The 18,896-nt window shown below is 39.0% G+C and overlaps 1 protein-coding gene across 7 annotated transcripts in view; it reads left to right on the forward strand.

Moving 5' to 3' along the window:
- DMD (dystrophin) overlaps window positions 1–18,896 on the forward strand; it is a 2,258,239-nt gene that overhangs the window by 2,165,381 nt on the left and 73,962 nt on the right. For all 7 annotated transcript variants that reach the window (XM_037986581.2, XM_073013821.1, XM_073013822.1 and 4 more), the window contains 3 exons: window positions 1,760–1,961; window positions 4,769–4,854; window positions 7,338–7,495. In XM_037986581.2, the coding sequence (XP_037842509.2) occupies window positions 1,760–1,961; window positions 4,769–4,854; window positions 7,338–7,495 (446 nt within the window). The remainder of the gene's footprint in view (window positions 1–1,759; window positions 1,962–4,768; window positions 4,855–7,337; window positions 7,496–18,896) is intronic.

The following is an 18,896-nucleotide window of genomic DNA, read 5'->3' on the forward strand; positions in this document are numbered from 1 at the left end:
AAATAATCGAAAAACTTCCAACCACCCATAGCTTCCTTCAGTATAGAAGGAAACATGTTGGGAATATTGGTGTTTGGAAGAAATCCTTTCCTCTCTTCCAGTAATGGAGCGGGTATACTGTGTTTCTAAGTGTTCCTACTACGTGCACTTGAGTATGTGCCCTCTGAGGAAAACAGGCACACAGAAGAGAATAAAAGTTTGAGTCTTTTGTCTCTGAACCTCTCTCCGGCCTCCCATGCAGTCCGCTTTCAGCCATTCCCTCCTCACGTCCTCCTGTCCTCCTGCCTCCTTGCATTGCTTTTTAAAATTCTTTATTATTTTTCTTGCTTGACTCCTCAGGTCAGTCTCCCAAGTTATCTTCCTTCCTCCCACTTTAAACAAAGTCTCAGCTTCCATGAAAAGGGTCATTTCTCGATCTTTAGAGTATTTCAGAGCAAAAACAGAGGGGCCTTCCCTTCCAAGGGAGGAGAGCAGACTCCTGCTTCCACCACCATGTCTGCTTCATGCTTCTGGGGAAACTCCAGGATTTTCTGTTTTCCTTTTTTAAAAGAGAAAAATGTGTGCGATATAGGTGCAAAAGTATTTTTGCACAAACCTACATAGGTATTAACCACTATTTTTGTTTCTTTCTTAATATTTAATTAGAACTGGCCACGAATAACTTGTAAAATACACTAAAGCCTTAAGTTTGCATTTCTTTATTACTGGGAAAGCTGTTTACTGAGTGGGATTTACCTGTATTTATGTGAACTACATTTATAATTGAATTGCCCCTTCCCCCTAGATGCATGAGAGATTTACTTAATTAGCATGGATTCCTAGTCTCAAAGGACTGAGAATTTCAACCAGAGCTTAGGTGTATAAGGTGGTATAAAAGCAATGTTGTTGTGTTTCTAGTTTGGCTAATAAATTGGCTTTAGAGAAATGAATCTTTTCATGACACTTGGGAATAAAGCTTGTGATTTGCTGATGTTGGACAAGGTTGAAGTTTCACTTTTGTTAAATTTTTGTCCCTGGCATAAGATTAAATACCTCCTCAGATCAAGGGAATTTTCCTCCCTCAGTCTTATAAAGTTCTTAGAGGACTTGGAAAGCATATTATAAAATACAATTTGAAGGTGAAAGGAGAAATAAGCGAGCCTCAGGTCTGAAAACTGGATAGATTATACAATTACTTTAGTTTGCCTATAGACAATTGTAGTGGAGAGTATTTTTTTCACCTAATATTAGGGTAGCAGAGAGATGCTGAGGTGACTGATATTTCAAGGAGAAAAGCGCTTAATGAATATAAATGCATAGCTAGAAATAGAGTTTACACAACCTTAGCCATACAGATTAATCTAACAGATTTTCTCTAATACTAATACAAGAAAGTATTATTGGATCTCTTTAAACATTTCTGCTAAAACATTTTTTTTTTTCTTATTCAGGTGAAAATTGACTCCGTTTATGTAGAACAGGATAGGCCCCTTGAACTCTCAGATATTCCCCAGTAATCCAAGCATGGGAATTATATCTTTGCCCGTACCTGCACCCAATGCCAGTGAGATTTAAGAACAACTTCAGATCCTGAATACTGATCAAACTCATCAACTTAGAGTCGAGGGATAAAAATAAAACACCTTTCAAAGAGAGTGTGGTTCAAGTTTGGTGTTTATTAAAGGGTATGAGAGGGTCCTAGCTAGGATTCTCAAAGGAAAAAGGACACCGAAAGGAAGGTTATACTCTGAATCATTTGTGATTTTATTTGTTTTTGCAGTGGATCTCTTGAGCCTGTCAGCTGCATGTGATGCCTTGGACCAGCACAACCTCAAGCAAAATGACCAGCCCATGGATATCCTGCAGATTATTAATTGTTTGACCACTATTTATGACCGCCTAGAGCAAGAGCACAACAATTTGGTCAACGTCCCTCTCTGCGTGGATATGTGTCTGAACTGGCTGCTGAATGTTTATGATACGTACGTATGGCTAGTTTTTGTTTCCCGGGCTCTGTCAAAGGAGGCTTAGCTTACAGAATGGTGACAGTGTAATTAGCATTACAACAGGGCCTCAGAAGCTGTGGACCTAATGCTGTTCCTGTGATAAATCATTTTTGCATTTATGACTTGAAAAATATTTTAATAAACTAGGAGTTAAGAGCCAGAACGTAGATTGCTCTCAGATTAGAAAACAAACAAAACCCTGAGATACTCATTCTTCAAATAGTGGAGTAAGTCAACATATAGCCCTTGGTTCTTTCCCTTTCTCACCCATGGATTTTGGAATTCTTCCATGCACTTCAGGGGTGTCTCCCTCTCACTGGCGGCCATGGCTGTGCTCCTGGAGATACTGGCACACCTGTCTCCAGATCAGAATTGTCTTAGCTGATACTTAGGAGACTTGCAGAAGATTACGAATTGGTAGGCCAAACAAAATGAAAACAAGCCCTTAATACAGCAAACTTAGCTCCTCAAACTGAGAACATTTTTGGTTTTATTTTGTTTTTTTAATAAGATTTTATGAAGTTTCAGTTTGGCGCCTCCATTCATCACTCTCTTTTAGAGAGCAATTATTTGTTTCTTTTGGATTGCACATGGGAGATATCCCCAGTTCTGATTTTTTTTTTCTTGAGCTTAATGAAGACAATTGAAGAAGGGAGCAGAAGGAATTGGTTTTAATGTTGCCTAAATTCTTCTTAGACCTCGAAATTATTACATACCTCATTTCACCAATCAAGAACATATTCCCATTTGGAAATCTGGGAAGGTTTTCTGAAAAGAGTTGCATAACAACTATTTTGCCTTTTACCTTTGTTGTAGACTTCTACCACCTTTTTAAGTAAAATTTATAGCTTTTTCTCTTTCTTATTTTGACAAGGTATTGCTTTTTAAAATTTCAGGACCACCTGACTATTACATTCATCATAGTTATCTACCAAGTCCTTGGACATGTCGGATTTCAATTGTGAACTACATTTACATTAGTTTTGATAAGAGTTTGTATTCGGGTTTCACCTCAAATATATTTTGGCACTGTTTTCTTTGCAGATGACATGTGAATGCATTCTGAATATATAACTCCATTCTACCTGCCTGAAAATTATTTGATGACAATTTTAACTCCTTGAAGTTGCTGTATAAAGTGGATTTGTTAAATTTTGAACAACCTTTTCTTAAGAGGAAAAAAGATAAGAAAATTTTCCAATGATAGGAATTTTGTTAGTCCCTTAGTGCCCAGTATTTCTTTTTGACTGAGGGATTTAATAAATTTTAATAGTTGAAAGTTGAGCATATTGTTCACCGAAAATAACTGCAGTTGGGAATATCATTTGTGATTTTGAAGTGCTAATGAGCAAATTATTCGAAAATGTTTTCTCCTTTTTCTTTTTACCGATATCTAAGGGCCAGTAGCTTTCTATAATAAAATAAGAAGCCAAAAAACTATTGAAAAACATTTTTTAACTTTAATTTTAGGTTTTGGGGTACATGTGAAGGTCTGTTACATAGGTAAACTCGTGTCACGGGGGTTTGTTGTACAGATTATTTCATCACTCAGGTATTAACCCATTTATGCCTGGTGTTCCATTACTGGAACACTAAGCTTTTGTGGGAATTATTCATCTCCTACTGCTCAAGGTCATTGTCAAGGTCTGATTTTCACAAAAAATAATTTGCAACCTCCAGCATAAACGGGTTAACCGCAGTATCCAATAGTTGTCTTTTCTGCTCCTCTCCCTCCTCTCACCCTCCACCCTCAAGACCCCAGTGTCTGTTGTTCCCTTCTTTGTGTTCGTGAGTTCTCATCATTAAGCTTCCACTTATAAGTGAGAACATGCAGTGTTTACTCTTTTGTTTTTGCATTAGTTTGCTAAGGATAATAGCCTCCAGTTAAAAAGACATGATCTCATTCTTTTTTATAGCTGCATAGTATTCCATGATGTATATGTACCATATTTTCTTTATCTAATTTGTAATTGATGGGCATTTACATTGATTCTATGTCTTGAAAGACATTTTCTACAAAATGGAAAACTTTTCATTCTTATTTTTCCTTTTTTTCACCATGGATAAAATTAGCTTATTAATAAATTTGTTAGGTGGAATGCTTTATTTCAGTTTTCTATATGCAAAGTGAAATAAAAGCAATCTATATTAAAACATTGATATAGCAACAGGTTATTTATAAATTTATTTTTTAGATCATGTATTTGAATGCTGTTTAATAGAGTATCATATTTTTCTCATACAGATAAACATTTATATTTTATATTATGTGTTATGTGGCCTGAAGTGATTAATTTTCTTTCAGTAAGGGGCAGTCTGATGAAGATCTAAGCATTTAAGAGGGCAGAGCAGTTAGTTGCCGGTAATTTTTTTGGCTTCAATGACCAAAGTGGGTAATTTGCTTTAATAACCAAAGTAGATTGGTGAAGAGTAGTAATTCTTCCGCTTACCAACTTAAACCAAGGTGGCTTTCCATAGGTGAATAGAATTTTTTTTCTTAATTTATGTGGAACTTTTGCAGTTCAAATACGAGTTTTTAGGAATTGAAACTTGGTAAACATTCAGTTGTCAAGTTGGTTGAATTTCCATTGTATTGTAGGTCATCAGTCAAAGAGATAATGAATTTGGAAAAGTTCAAAACAATCTTAATAAAACAGCGGTCAATAGAGTTCACACCACTTTACTCTTTTATTTTTCCTTTTCAAGGCTTTATGCTTAAGTAGAAGTGTTTACCCTCTAGGAAAGTGTCAGTAATTGTTTTCTGGTTTGATTCTTCATAATAGGGGACGAACAGGGAGGATCCGTGTCCTGTCTTTTAAAACTGGCATCATTTCCCTGTGTAAAGCACATCTGGAAGACAAGTACAGATGTAAGTCGTGTATACTAACGCTGTATTTTATTAATGTTGGCTAATTACCCTAGTTCTAGATGGGACATGACAGACTGTTCTTATTTGACAGCAGGTTCCTCATGTAAGATGTAGAACTGCTTTTAGAGTGTCATAAAATTTGGTTTGTGCCATTCCTTGTCAAACATTAAATTGCAGGCATTTAAATAGAGAATGAGGATTAGCGTTTCCAGTCCAAGTATTATTTTACATTACACTGACTGTGTCTGAATAAAACACATGTTCCTAGGGGATAAAGTCTGATTTTCTAACCTCTTTCTATAAGTCGGAAAAATAAGTGTGAAGATTTAATCCCTGCATTTGTCTAGTCTTTGGATTCTTATTTAAAGAATAGTATGTGACATTCATGTTCAAGAAACATTATTTTATAATCATCTTACTACAAGTTGTACTGATACATCCAATTCGGTGACGTGACTAACATTTTATTATTTGGGAGACAGATAGCTTGCTGTTTCTTAAAGGGTAGATACGTACCACCCTACAGAATTTCCTTTTGATTACGCATTGGGTTCTGCTTAAAAATTTTAAAACCAAATTAAAAGCAAATGCTAGAGGAGTGATGGTTCAGATGACCAAGTGACCATCCATTCCTATTGTGAAAGGCTGCACTTGGTTTTCCCCTTGAAATGCTTATAAGCAATCTTTCCAGTAGGAATATTAAACAAACCCAGCCTAGCTGGTCTTTTCTCTCTTCCCCTAAGGCCTAGCCACACATGTGAGGAGATGTGCTGAGCTTCAGGAGAGGCAGGAGATAAAAGCCACTCTGTGTCCTCCTGATCATTTCTCCTTCAGGAGTAAGCCACAAAATACACAAACCATTTTGACTCTCACTTTTATGTAGTGTCCGCTTGAGTTTTCTCATCCTGAGAACCAAAGAAAAATAACTGAACAGCTTTTATTAACCATGCTAAAATGTATTTTGGATAAGATGGGATATCTGTGTGCTTTTCTCCTTTAAACATTGTAGTTACTTATTATAGATTAGGTTTTAATCTACCGTATATATGGTATAGTAACAGCACATTGTAAATGTAATATTAAATTGAATAATTGAGGAAGCTTTGAGCCGGTGTTTCAAATAACTACTAAGAGGGAACATGGTTTTAGGTTGGTGAAACAAAAGTATTAAATTCAAAATGAGATGTTTGAAAATAACTCATAACTTTGAACATAAACATCTAGGTATGTGTATCGGAGAGAAGATAAAAAGCTGTTCGTACAATCTCAATTTTTTATGTCATCTTAAGTATCTTGTTAAAGCATTTAATTTCCTAGAGTTTAAAGTGTGCTTATGGGTACAGAAAGCTTTCTTGGATTTACTTTTTTTGAAGGGGCAACTTCTAGGTGAATATAAGGTATGATTAAATTTTTATATCTGAGAACAAAACATAATATTGCAAGCATTTGGTATGTTCATTCATTCTGTTACATATATTGGGCACCTACTCTCCACCGGGTACTGCTAGTCTACTCTAGATACTTCTGGCACACAACTGACCAAGATATGGTTCCTTCCCTCAAGGGGATATAATTCTCCTGCCAAAAAAGATAGACACATATTAAATCAATGCCAGCATGACGTGATATGAGCTATTAATTAGAAATATGCAGCCAGGCGCAGTAGCTCACACCTGTAATCCCAGCACTTAGGGAGGCCGAGGTAGGTGAATCACTTGAGGTCAGGAATTCAAGACCAACCTGGCCATCATGGTGAAACCCCCGCCTGGCCAACATGGTGAAACCCCGTCTCTACTGAAAATACAAAAATTAGCTGGGCGTGATGGCATGTGCCTGTAATCCCAGCTACTCAGGAGGCTGAGGCAGGAGAATGGCTTGAACCCAGGAGGCAGAGGTTGTGGTGAGCAGAGATTGCGCCACTGCACTCCAGCCTGGGTGACACAGCAAGACTCCATCGCAAACATCAACAACAACAACAACAACAAACTATGCACAGTATCCTGTGGGAACACACACATGATGGACTGGAAGCTCAGTGATCTTATGACTCCATAAAGAAGTCCCAATTGTGGTACATTTTTGAATCTCTGGTATCCAAAGAGGGTGGTGTTTTGGGCCAGTTATATGTCTCTTAATGCTAAAACACTTATTTTTTGATGTAGTTACATCCTATATATAATAATTCCCAAGGATTGTGTTCTGGCTTAGAAGAAATTTAAGTGTCATGGGTACACGTAAGCTTGTGCTTCTTGCAGTGACATAGTTTAAGTAAAAGTTATCACACTTCATATATATACAGTGATCATTAACTTGATTCATAAAAATAATAAATGTCCAGATTAGCACAAATTAGAAGTAACCCCACTCTGTGGAAATATTGGCTACTCTTGAGAATTGCTACTGGAATTGAGTTGGACGTCAGTTTCTGCTGGCATCCATGGGTGCTGTGTTTTGACTGTTGCAATTTTCTTCTTCCTTTGTAGACCTTTTCAAGCAAGTGTCAAGTTCAACAGGATTTTGTGACCAGCGCAGGCTGGGTCTCCTGCTGCATGATTCTATCCAAATTCCAAGACAGTTGGGTGAAGTTGCATCCTTTGGGGGCAGTAACATTGAGCCAAGTGTCCGGAGCTGCTTCCAATTTGTAAGTTTTTCACCTTCTAGGTAACATATGTATTCGTTCATATTTTAGAAATTAATTTAAAAACCCACAGAGCTTCAGTTTCTCATATTAGCTCTTCAGTAGGTGTGGGATTTGGGATATTTGGAACCTCTATAGTAAGCAGCTTCTGGAACTCTAGGTTTTGGGAAAGAAGACAGTGCTGAGGAAGGAAAAGAAATCTCCATCTGCAGCAGGGACCCCACAGTTACTGAGGTGCTGGAAGGGAAGAAGTTCAGCAAGGGAGGAAATAAGTCTCTAGCCACAGAAATCCTATGTATATAAGAAAATGACCTTTGTAGGCGAGTCTCTTAGTCTCTGAGTCCTTTCTCTAATTCTGTCATTATAGCCTCCTTTCAATGGATGTTGGTAAATTGTTAGCACAGCTATCCTTTTTAAAAAAATGTCCTTTGTAGCTTTCACATTCCCCTATTATTCCAAAGTCTAGAAGTGTGTACTCTGCTAATGTCCATCACTAACTGAACACACTCTGGTCCATTCTATTTCCTATCCTGTCCCATTGCTTTTTCTCTGTCATAGTCAGTGCCCCAGAAACACCCTCTTCTTCCCAAATGCCTGAGCACTCCACTGATAGACATTCACATTGCTCTAATTTTTTTTCTCTGTTTTTTTTTTTGTTTTTGTTTTTGTTTTTCTTTTTTGAGATGGAGTCTCACTCTGTCACACAGGCTGGAGTGCAGTGGTGCGATCTCTGCTCGCTGCAACCTTCACCTCCCGGGTTCAAGTGATTCTCCTGCCTCAGCCTCCTGAGTAGCTGGGATTACAGGTGCCCACCACCACGCCCGGCTAATTTTTGTATTTTTAGTAGAGACGGGGTTTCACCAGGTTGGCCAGGCTGGTCTCAAACTCCTGACCTCAGGTGATCCACCTGCCTCGGCCTCCCAAAGTGCTCGGATTGTAGGCGTGAGCCACCGCACCTGGCCTCTAATTTTTATTAGGTAAATAGTGCTACAATCATCCTTATCATTTAGCTTTTATCTTTGAAGCTTTCTTTATAGGATTAATTCTCAGGCGTGTGATTGCCAGACAAAAGAATACAAACCTTTTTTGTGGCCTTTCTTCAAAAGTTGTTCTAATTGTAATGCTATCAGTATTGAAGGAGTAAGATACTTTCAGTATCACATTATTCACGGTGTTCTTATTTATTTATTTATTTTTTCAAGTGCTAAGAGCTGTTTTTCTTATGTAGGGTTTCTTGATCCATTCTAATTCTATTAACAATGGCTGAGATTTACAAAATAGAACTAGCTGTAGAGCTAACTGGGTTGTATCTGAAGTCTTTGACCACAGACTAGGATGAAACTATAGAAGGCTTCCTGGGCAAAACACTCTGAATATTTAGGTGTTTAAAGCAGTTTGAGTATTTATTTAATAGTTGGACACATTTACCGGATGCACACATAATAAGTTCATGTATGTAAAGTGGGATATACTGTTTGAATTATTTTGCCAAAATTATGGCAAATTAGCTGTAAATGTAAAATACATGTGGAGAAATAAATATCTTTTCTTCCTCATACCCAAACCTTCCAAAATGCAGATAGATGATCAATCCAATCAATCATCAAAATGTAGACACAAGTAACTTTCATACAATGAATATTAATGGCCACAAGCAATCTAGATTCATTTTGATTTTTTAAAATCCAATTATAAAACAACTTGCCATAAACATGAGTTATTTCCTGATCTTTTGGTTTTTTTTTTTTTTTTTTTTTTTTTTTTTGAGACAGAGTCTCACTCTGTCGCCAAGGCTGGAGTGCAATGGCGTGATCTCGGCTCGCTGCAACCTCCGCCTCCCTGGTTCAAGCGATTCTCATGCCTCAGCCTCCCGAGTAGCTGGGATTACAGGGCACCTGCCACCATGCCTGGCTAATTTTTTATAGAGACAGGGCTTCACCATGTTGGCCAGGCTGGGCTCGAACTCCTGATCTCAAGCAATCCACCTCCCAAAGTGCTGGGATTACAGGTCCTAATCATTTTTCACCTTTAGTCAAGTCTCAGTTACTTTTTCAGTTCTGGTGAAGCACACACACGTGTTCATATATAGGGATATATAAACATATGTGTGTGTATTGTGACTTGGGTTAAAGGTAAGGTTCAGTGATGGCCCCTGCTGCAAAGTAAACTAGGCTCTATTCCGGGCCCGCTGGAGCCTTTGTTTTCTCTCACCCCGAGTACTGACTCATCAGGAAGCCACCACCATCCTCACTGCAGCCTCTGGGCCTCTTAAATTTGGTTGTCAGGATAAGGGGTGGCCAAACAGAAGCTCTGCTTTGCCTGGGCTGCGCCCCTTGTCAGGAGACCAACCTATTCCATTTCTGCCTGCTGCATCCTTGTGCTGGATAACCTCCTACTCCCCTAAGCCCGTGTCTCTGATTTGGTTACATTTCTGTCTCTGTAATAACAACTCTGTATTCTCAGTATCAAAGCTTTGAATTCAATCCATCCTTGCATATTTATTGAATGCCTCCTGGTTGGCCAGTCAGTCTCCAAGCTCTTTGAAATGTGAAATGTGTTTTGTTTAGTTTTGAGAAGGGGTCTAACTTCATCACCCAGGCTAGAGTGCAGTGGCACAATCATGGCTCATTGCAGCCTTGACCACTGGGCTCAAGTGATCCTCCCAGCTAAGCCTCCTGAGTAGCTGGGACTACAGGCATGGACCACCACGCCTGGCAATTTTTTGGTGTGTGTGTGTGTGTGTGTGTGTGTGTGTGTAGACAGGGTCTCTAGCCATGTTGCCTAAGCTGCTCTCAAGGTCTTGTGCTCAAGCTGTCCACCCACCTCAGCCTCCCAAAATGCTGGGAGTACAGGTGTGAGCCACGGCATCCAACCTTGAAATGTTTTCTATGAGACTGGGGGGAAATCAGTCAAGATATGAATGGTGGTAACAGGTGGCTTTTGATTTTCGCTGTACTATTTTTATTTTCTGAGTTTTCTTCTTTGAACATTTATAATTAGAAAAAAAGATTAGTAAAGTGCTGCCTCTTTTTTTAGGGAAAGAAACATGTTTTGTTTGATTGCTTTCCATTGCCATCCTTACATTGTTTCCAGGCCTTCTCATCATTGCACTGGCTTCCTAGCAAGCCTCCACTCCACACTCCAATCCTTTTCATTGGCCTTATTGCCTTCATTACTGGTTTTAGAGAAAAGCATTCACCATATGATGCCATCCTTGAAAATGTCAGTATCCTTCTGTTGTCTGCTGAACAAATCCTAATTTCTCTATTTAACTCTCAGACCTTTCCTAATCTGGTTTCATAACCACCCATAGTTTGCTTTCACTATCATGAAACAGCTTCTCCTTACCACTTGTACCTATTATGCTTATAAATAATATTGTTACCATTGCTCCTAACAAAACTTTGTTCACATGAATTCTCTCATTTAATCCTCACCAAGTCCTTGAGGGGAACAGAATAGTCAGGCTTTGGAGATTTTGCTTTTATTATTGTTTAAGTGGATGAATAATTGATCTGTGCCCTTAAAGTCCCTCAGCTGGTGGAAGAGTTTGATTCCTAGTCCAGTATGCCCACCGCCACATTTATCACCTCATTCCCAAATATGTAGTTTCTGATACTTCTGCTCTCCAGCTTCCCGAGGCCAAACAACAGCTACTTTTCCTGAGTCCTGGATAGAATAAGAAAAGGTATAACAAGACAGGGGACCTTGAGGGGAAGAAGAATGAGTTTGAAGTATTGGCAAATTGAGTATTTCTAGTCAGATGCTACTAAATTCTGTATGTATGGTGAGGCTTACATTACTTAGATTTGGGGAGCCTCTCAGCTTTGTAGCAATTTGCAGTCAGGTTGAATGGATCCATTGTAAATACTTAGGAATCCACGTCCTGGCCCTGGCATGCTTTTCCTTGGCCAGGTGCACTGGCGGTCACCTTGCCTTTCATTGTGCAACGTGCATAAAAATACAATGTTTGCTGTAGGGAAAGATAACAGGAGTGAAAATGTCCTCTGCCCTTTGTTTGAAGCCTAGGACCTTGAGAATGGGGCTGGGCTGGCTCCTTCAGCAAGCTTGTGCTCAAAGGCCTCTATTTCTACCAGCCTGAGGTAAACGGTAACAAAGTACTTGTTTATCCTACAAATGCATTCCTTGCATCTCAGATTTCATTTCCTTTGATTTCTTGTCACCAACTGGAAACCTTACTTTTTTTCAAGTTGGTACAGTTAGAAAGGTACTGAATCTTCTGATTCAGACAAGGGCCCAGTATTGGCAAGAAGTTTTTCTGTGCCACACTCTCTGGATTATTTATTAAACGTTTTCTCATATCCCCCGCCCCCACTAGCCACTTAGAAAAGGAAATCACCCATCAGGTCTAAGTGAAAAATTCTGCTTATTTAAAAATCACTATAGGTCTTCCAAGGAATTATCCATTAAGCCAGGAAATGAAGTCACATCCATGGATATGAAAAAGGAATATTCACTATAAATTTATGGCTTTGACAGTGGTATCTTTGTAGATACTAAATGAGGCAACAGGATATGTTTCCACATTAATAGCATATTGCAGTCAACACATTTACTGGGAAACTGACTCATTTTGGTAGTGATAGAAGTAAAGTTTTTTTTTTTTTTTTTTTTTGAGACGGAGTCTTGCTCTGTCGCCCAGGCTGGAGTGCAGTGGCCAGATCTCGGCTCACTGCAAGCTCCGCCTCCCGGGTTCACGCCATTCTCCTGCCTCAGCCTCCCCAGTAGCTGGGACTACAGGCACCCGCCACCTCGCCCGGCTAGTTTTTTGTAATATTTAGTAGAGAGGGGGTTTCACCGTGTTAGCCAGGATGGTCTCGATCTCCTGACCTCATGATCCACCCGTCTCCGCCTCCCAAAGTGCTGGGATTACAGGCTTGAGCCACCGCGCCCGGCCAAGAAGTAAAGTTTTGCAACGAGTTCGCTTTAGAGATACAGCTGTAATTAATATATTGCCAGCTTGTTCCTATCTCATATTCCATGGAAACAGCCCTGTTGAGAGATTAGATTGATCTTTATGACCTTAGTAAGGCCAAACCTGCCCTGGCAGTGAGTCACATAGACTGCCTGAAGGAACCTTGAGGATTATCTGCACATCTCCTTTTTCAGATGAGGAAACAGGCCCACAGTGTCACAATGAATCTAGTCTACATCATACAATTATATCATGTTATGGCTTCAACCAGTTCAGAGACTAGATTGAAATAACATGGTGTTAATGTGTTAATGTGATCCCTTATATGAATTTTAGATTGTAATAGAATGAGATAGATAAATAATAAACACCCTTTCTCCAAACCACATACATGCACACACACATCTTGATTGAAAATACTCTAATCCCAACATAGCTATTTAGTCTATCTTCAAATAAAACCAAGTATCACTTTTAGGTGGGAAAACTTTATACAGTCATGTGGTGAAGAATGACGTTTTGGTCAATGACAGGCCATATATACTATGGTGGTCCCACAAGATCAGTTTAAGAAGAGATTATAATGGAACTTAAAAATTCGTATTACTTTGTGACATCGTAGCCATTGTAACATCATAGCGCAAAGAATTATCTCACAAACCTGCATTGCCAGTCATTTAACAGGTAAAAAAGTATGTTTTAAAATATTTTATTTTTAACTATTATGGACACATAATAGTACTCATTTATGGGTTACGTGTGACATTTTGATACAAGCATACAGTATTTGTAGGGTAACACAGTCAGAGTAATTGGGGTGTCCATCATCTCAAACATTCATCATTTCTCTGTTAGGAACATTCCAGTTCCACTCTTTTAGTTATTTTGAAATATACAATAAGTTATTATTGCCATGCATGGTAGCATGCACCTGTAGCCCCAGCTCCTCAGGAGGCTGAGGTGGGAGGATCACTTGAGCCCAGGAGTTCAAGGCTGTAATGCACAACAATTGCACCTGTGAATAGCCACTACACTCCAACATGGACAGCATAGTGAGACCCTATCTGTAAAAAGATTTAAAAATATATTGACTACTATAGTGACTTTATTGTGCTACCAAACACTAGATCATATTTTCTTCTTACCCATTATTTTTGTACCCATTAACCATCCCTTCTTTATCTCCCGATCTTCACTACTTTTCCCAGACTCTGGTAGTCATGATTTTACTCTACCTCCATGAGTTCAATTTATTTTAGTTACCATACATGAGTGAGAACATGGGATACTTGTCTTTCTGTGTGTAGCTAATCTCACTTAACATAATGTCTTCTGGTTCCATACATGTTGCTGCAAATAATGGGATTTCATTCTTTTTTATGGCTGAATAATATTCCATTATGTGTTTACAGCACATTTTCTTTATGCATTCATCCACTGATGAGCACTTAGGTTGATTCTACATCTTGGCTATTGTGAACAATGCTGCAGTGAACATGAGAGTGCAGATATCTTTTTGTGATTTTGATTTTGTAGTATTTTCTTCTGTAAACAAGTTAAGAACTTTATTGTTTAGATAGCGTCAAGTATACCAACTTGGTATTCAATATGCTTCACCTATGAAAGCTGGAGTGTCAAAATCTTTATTTTACATCTGTTTTCTGCCTCCTGTTATACTTAGTATTCAAAATGAATAAGTTGCTTTTCCATCTATCTTCTGAATTTCTCTATTCCTATGACAAAAATGAATACCATCTATGCACAGTTGTAATAATGTAGAATGATATGAAAATGAGAATAAATTACAGTCTCAACTGTTGAGAACAAGTATTTGTCTGTGTTAGAAACATTCCAAATTCCACTCTTTTAGTTATTTTGAAATCTACAATGTATTATTGTTGCCATGTATGGTGGTGGGCCCCTGTAGTCCCAGGTACTCAGGAGACTGAGGCAGGAGGATCATTAACACATAAATGATAAAGCATTCCAGAATACCTGGGGTAGTGACTGGCAGAGTGGTTAAGTGCATAGGCTTTGAAACCAGACTGTGCCTGGGTCTAAATCTCAGCTCTGCTATTTGCTGGTTGTGTGACTATGGACACGTTTCTTAACCTTCCTGGCCCCTGAACTCTTGGAGGTGATTGTGAGGATTAAATGAACCAATAGAAGCAAAGCACTTAAGAGCTGTGGTGGATACATAGAAGGTGCCCAGTGAATGTTAGCTATGATTATCTAAAGTGTATTGTGGCATGAAAATATCCTGCCAATGTTAACAATTTCTTTTATCTATAACAAAACATCATCTGTGGATTGCATTTTAGAGACTCTAGAGATTCTGTTTCTCTGCAAATGTTAAAATGCCATATCAGGAGACTTTTGGCTGGTTAGATTTAGACAGCATTCCCCGGGCCAACTGATTACTTTTTTTTTTTTTTTTTTTTTTTTTTGAGACAGAGTCTCACTCTGTTGCCAGGCTGGAGTCCAGTGGTGCCATCTTGGATCACTGCAACCTCCGTCTCCCAGGTTCAAGTGATTCTCTGCCTCAGTCTCTCAAGTAGCTGGGACTACAGGCGCATGCCACCATGCCCAGCTAATTTTTGTATTATTAATAGAGATGAGGTTTCACCGTGTTGGCCAGGATGGTCTCGATCTCTTGACCTCATGATCCGCCCACCTCGGCCTCCCAAAGTGCTGGGATTACAGGCGTGAACCACCGCACCTGGCCAATTCCATTTTATTAATACATTTTCCATCTCGAAAGTAACACCTAAAACCCCTACTTCTCTTAGGTTTCCTTTGGCTTTTTGTTTATTAATCAGACTGTGGGCCCTTTGGTTCCATAGACATTCTTTTTACACCCCTTTTGGACGGATGAATACTCACTAGTAACTAAGTAATTAGTAAGAGTTAATACAATTTGATATTTATAAAGAGGTGGCCATTCCCAGAATTGAAGGTAGACCCTAATAGTCCAATCAGCCTTCCACAGAGATAGCTGGCTGCCATGAAAAACTGAGCGATATCACCGACCTCTTACCAGGCCTGCTCATGAGTAGTTAGTTAAAATTCCTGCAATTTTCAGAAAAGACCCTTATCAGAGTATTATCAGCATTGTCTTAAGTTTAATATTGATTTCCAATTGCTATTTTTAAAAATTATAAGCTACCGTGGGTTAAGCTTTATGATGATCTGTTTAAGTGGTTTGTTTGATTAACTTCTCTATGTGGAGTAATGGCTTCTTCACCAGGATTTTGAAGATAGGTTTGTGTTGTAGTTGAAATCTGTTTTATTCATACAGTTATTGCTAAGGAAAAGCATATGTCATTTTGTTTTCCATCTTCGTCCTTCTAAAGTAGCACTTTATTGTTATGACCAAATCTTCCTTTCTTCCTCTCACTCTGTCTTTTCCTTCCTGCCTACCTGTCTTCCTTTCCTTTCATTTTCTTTCTCTTTCTTCTTTCTTTTCTCTCTTTTCCCTTCCCTCCCCTTCCCTTCCCTCCCCTTCCCTTCCCTCCCCTCCCCTCCCCTCCCCTCCCCTTCCCTTCCCTTTCCTTCCCTTCCCTTCCCTTCCCTTCCCTTCTCTTCCCTCGCCTCCCCTCCCCTCCCCCCTAAAATTCCCTCATGCTTTCTTATAATCTCACTAAGTCCCACAGCTCTGTTTTCTGTTCCTTTAATTTTGCCTTTTCCTGAACTGGATTTTAAAGGATTGTAGGAGGTAGTAGTGGAAGAGGTAACTTTATATCTTGTTCTTTTACATAATGTGTCCTGAGCCACACTTGGGAAAGTATATTCCATGGTACCTATAGACAGATATATGTGCTTTACCATGTATACGTGAAACTTTTCTAATTTAACTTTCCTGTTAAATTAGAACTCTGTAGCATAAATTAATACTGTTGAGTATACTTAGGGATTTGCATAGATTTGAAATTGTGCGTATGTTCCCTGGGGCCATGGTGTTAATTGGTTTATTAGTCAGGTGGAGTGGAGGGCCTGAGGTCAGGACAGTTGTCCTTGAACATGGAAATGAAGAGTGGATAATCACCATGTGTTATTGTTTGGGCTGATTTTATCTTTAATGGGTGATTCAGAGTCCTGATTAATATTTAGAGCAGTGACTGCTGGCCTCCTACCTGCTCATTATCTTCAGAACTTTAAATAAAATACTTGATTTCTACCCAAGACGGTAGTTATGGGAAGCCTTTTGCTTCTTCTTGTCTCACAAAGACAACTCTTGACCTCTCAATCCTTACTTTAAACAAGAAAAAATTCTGTACATGTGGGGACTCTTAAACTCATTTTCATGGCTGGAGATTCACATTTAGGGATCTAGGAAAAGCACATCTAGGCAGAGCAGATGAGGAGATGCTTTAAGAACCATGACAAGGACAGGGAGGAAATCAATTTTGCGTTAGGTTTGTATTTTTAGAGAAAACGAATCCTGGGGAACTTTTCACACTCATTACTATTGACATTAATACCATTGCCCTGTCCCTTTCACAGTTACTAAAATCACTCTTGCCCACCCTCCTGCCTTGCCCACAACCCCTTCCCGTGAAGGAGTGACTTGGGAGAAATAATGGTTTCCAAAGAATGTTTTATTTTGGAAACGTTTCAAGCACAAAGAAGAGTTGAAAGGATAGTCTAAGGAACACTCATCTGTATCATACATCTGTACAATCCATGGTTGCTTTTTGCTCTGCTTACCTCTTCCACCCTCTCAGCTCTGTTTATGTATGTGTCTGTCTGTGTACATATACACACAAACACATTTTCCCCCATGCCATTTAAAAGTAAAGGAGCATCACAACATAAACCCCTTAACACTTCCCCATACACCATTTTCTTAAAGGACATTCTCTAACATAACTGCAGTGCTATCATTACACACAAATTTAACAGCAATCCAGTAATACCATCTGATATGCAGTCCACACTGAAATTTCCCCAGTGCCCCAGAATTGTTCCTTATAGCCACTGTTTTCTTCCAGCATCTAGTCAAGGTTTTTGTCTGTCATGTCTCTGTACCTTCATTTAGTTTTGAACAGTCTCCCAGCATTTTTTTTTTCCTTTAATGACACTGACTTTTTAAGTGGGGGACAGAGTCTCACTGTGTTACCCAGGCTGGAGTGCAGTGACGCGATCTCAGCTCACTGCAACCTCTGCCTCCCGAGTTCAAGCGATTCTCCACCTCAGCCTCATGAGTAGCTGTGATTACAGGCAGGCACCACCACACCCAGCTAATTTTTGTATTTTTAGTAGAGATGGGGTTTCACCATGTTGGCCAGGCTGGTCTTGAACTCCTGACCTCATGCGATCCACCTGTCTTAGCCTCCCAAAGTACTGGGGTTACAGGTATGAGCCACCACGCCAGGCTGATGTTGACATTTTTGAAGAGTTCAGGCCAGTTTTCTTGAAGAATATCCCATACTCTGGGCTTTTCTGACGGTTCCCTTGTGATTCAATTAATGTTAACATTTTTTGGCCAAAAGACGGTAAGATGATGCTCTGTACCTACCACTGTATCACAATCTGGAGGGACAAAATAACATTTTGTTCCTATTGGTATCACTAAGAAGGTTAAGGTGGTGTCTGCCAGATACTTTCCTTGTAAAATATCCTTTTCCCTTTGTAATTAGAAAGTAATTTTTGGATATTTTGACATATTATAATATCCATTCCTTAACCTTTCACTCTATGGTTTTAGCATTTATTGATGATCCGTGTCTAATTCAGTTATAATATTGGTGGTTGCCTAATAGTGGTTTCCTAATTCTACCATTCTTTCTGCATGTATTAGACCATTTTCTTATGTAAAGAAGAGCTTCTACCTCTCCCCCGTGTATTCATGAATATCACTGTGGACATCCAAGGTGGTTCTGAGTGTACAAAGAATGATATCCCTCTTTACTGAACTGCCATTGGATGCTATTTTTGTCTTGGAATCGTTTAAAATGGCAGTGTATAGAATGGAAAGTCCTTTCTCCAGAGAGCAACATAAACATATGTCTAATAAATATATTTCCATATTAGCCAACTGTTATATGGGAACAACACATTGACATAATTAAAACGTGTAACACGAAAACTGTGCTGATTTGAGAAGCTCACAGAGTTTTGTTTCTTTTTTTCCTTTTTGCCACTTCAATATATATGGACCTGCACCTGTCAGTCCAGGTAGCTCATATGTGCCGTAGCATCTAATGGTACGAGGGACATGTAATGCTGAAAAGAAGGGGGAAAGGAGGTGTTCAGACGAGATATAAGTATGCATTTATCAGTGTTGTAGGGTATTCACTTGCACCTTCCATTGGCTCTCACAGCCATGTTATCGGCATATAATTCAGTTGAAGATTTAGTTCCTGGACATTGTCCTAAGTGGGTCTTGCTTACTTAGCTATCAGACTCAAGTACTTTCAAACAAATTAAAGATTCAAAAGATTTTGGGGATCACCCTGCTTTTTCCCA

The sequence above is a fragment of the Chlorocebus sabaeus genome, chromosome X, assembly GCF_047675955.1.
Source record: "Chlorocebus sabaeus isolate Y175 chromosome X, mChlSab1.0.hap1, whole genome shotgun sequence".
In the NCBI taxonomy this organism is placed as follows: Eukaryota; Metazoa; Chordata; class Mammalia; order Primates; family Cercopithecidae; genus Chlorocebus; species Chlorocebus sabaeus.